Raw genomic sequence first — 1229 nt, forward strand, 5'->3', positions numbered from 1 at the left:
TGAATTGTGTCACATTAGATAGAATATCATGTCACATTCTTTAGAACGTTATATATAGTTTTGCACCGCTCTCCTCTTAAGGGCTCAGGGCATGAGAGGCATACCCTTGTTACGTTAAAACGAATGCGACATGAAATTCTAATGTGACACAATTCACATTTTATAGAATGTGACGTCATAGTATTTGAATAACAGTGTTGATGACGGTGTCAGAAGAGCATATGACGAAGGGTGGTTTTGTGAAAGGGGCAACGCGGAGTAGTGAAGCTTGTGCATACCCCGTGCCCCCGCGCCAGCCGCTGGACGCAGGGTATTGACGAAACAAACCTCGGGCCATCGTCAGCAAATATAAACCGTGACAAAGAAGAAGGAAAGCCACGACGAACATTACTTTCAACACCGCTTTTTCGGGAGAAGTGTCCCAAGAATATAGAAACACCAGCCGCCCAAGCGGCCCACTTCAAGCGGTGAAAGTCGTTGGTCGCGCCATACTCCCAACTCGAGCGTCGGGCCTCGGCGATACTCCACGCCAGTGCGTGGAGGAGCAGCGGGGTACCGCCGCATTGCACACCCAACCGACATAGGGAAAATGAGGCAAAGGGGCATGGTTAGGAGGGACGGGGCAGGCATACGCAAGGTCACAAGGGCGCTTAAACGCTGATTAATACATAGGCACCTACACTACAGGGCTTTAAAGTTAACACCTGTGGCCGGCACTGCCCGTGAGAACAGGCCGCGGGCTCCGAATGAACACGCCCGATGCCTAGTTAAATCATTGACGTCGTCAGAAATTAGTGTCAACACGGCGAGAACGGCGCGGGCGCATGGGCACCTACTAGTCTGCACGGCGCCCTCGTCAGCTTCGGACGGTTTGAGTGCTTCGGTTGCAAACGGCCTTAGGCCCCCTGTAAACACGACATGGAGTCGCTACCAAGTATCGCGGGGGAGCTCGCCGGGAAGCACGTGTTCGTGACCGGGGGCTCGGGGTTCATGGGCAAGGTGCTGGTGGAGAAGCTGCTCCGGTCGTGCCCGGAGGTGGAGTGCATCTACCTGCTGCTGCGGCCCAAGCGAGGAGTCAGCGCCCAGGACCGGGTGGAGCAGATCGTCAAGACGCCGGTAAGATCGACTGGATGAAATGGAAAGCAAAGCAACTAATTAGGGAGGGCCACTTGCAAACCTGTCACAATTGTGTACTAAGGCCAAGATCATAGTCAATATGCCCCCCCCCC

The 1229-nt window shown here is 53.9% G+C and overlaps 1 protein-coding gene across 3 annotated transcripts in view; it reads left to right on the forward strand.

Annotated features, from left to right (window-relative positions):
* The first annotated feature begins 787 nt into the window (after nt 1-787).
* The window catches only part of LOC113212579 (fatty acyl-CoA reductase wat), a 24763-nt gene continuing 24321 nt past the window's right edge, over nt 788-1229 (forward strand). The window contains exon 1 of one of the 3 annotated variants that reach the window (XM_052269245.1): nt 788-1116. In XM_052269245.1, coding sequence (XP_052125205.1) covers nt 919-1116 — 198 coding nt within the window. In that variant the 5' untranslated portion in view covers nt 788-918. The remainder of the gene's footprint in view (nt 1117-1229) is intronic. The other 2 variants (XM_052269239.1, XM_026431341.2) reach the window with 2 other exon arrangements.

Source organism: Frankliniella occidentalis, unplaced genomic scaffold (assembly GCF_000697945.3).
Source record: "Frankliniella occidentalis isolate FOCC.00 unplaced genomic scaffold, Focc_3.1 Scaffold87, whole genome shotgun sequence".
Lineage (NCBI taxonomy): Eukaryota > Metazoa > Arthropoda > Insecta > Thysanoptera > Thripidae > Frankliniella > Frankliniella occidentalis.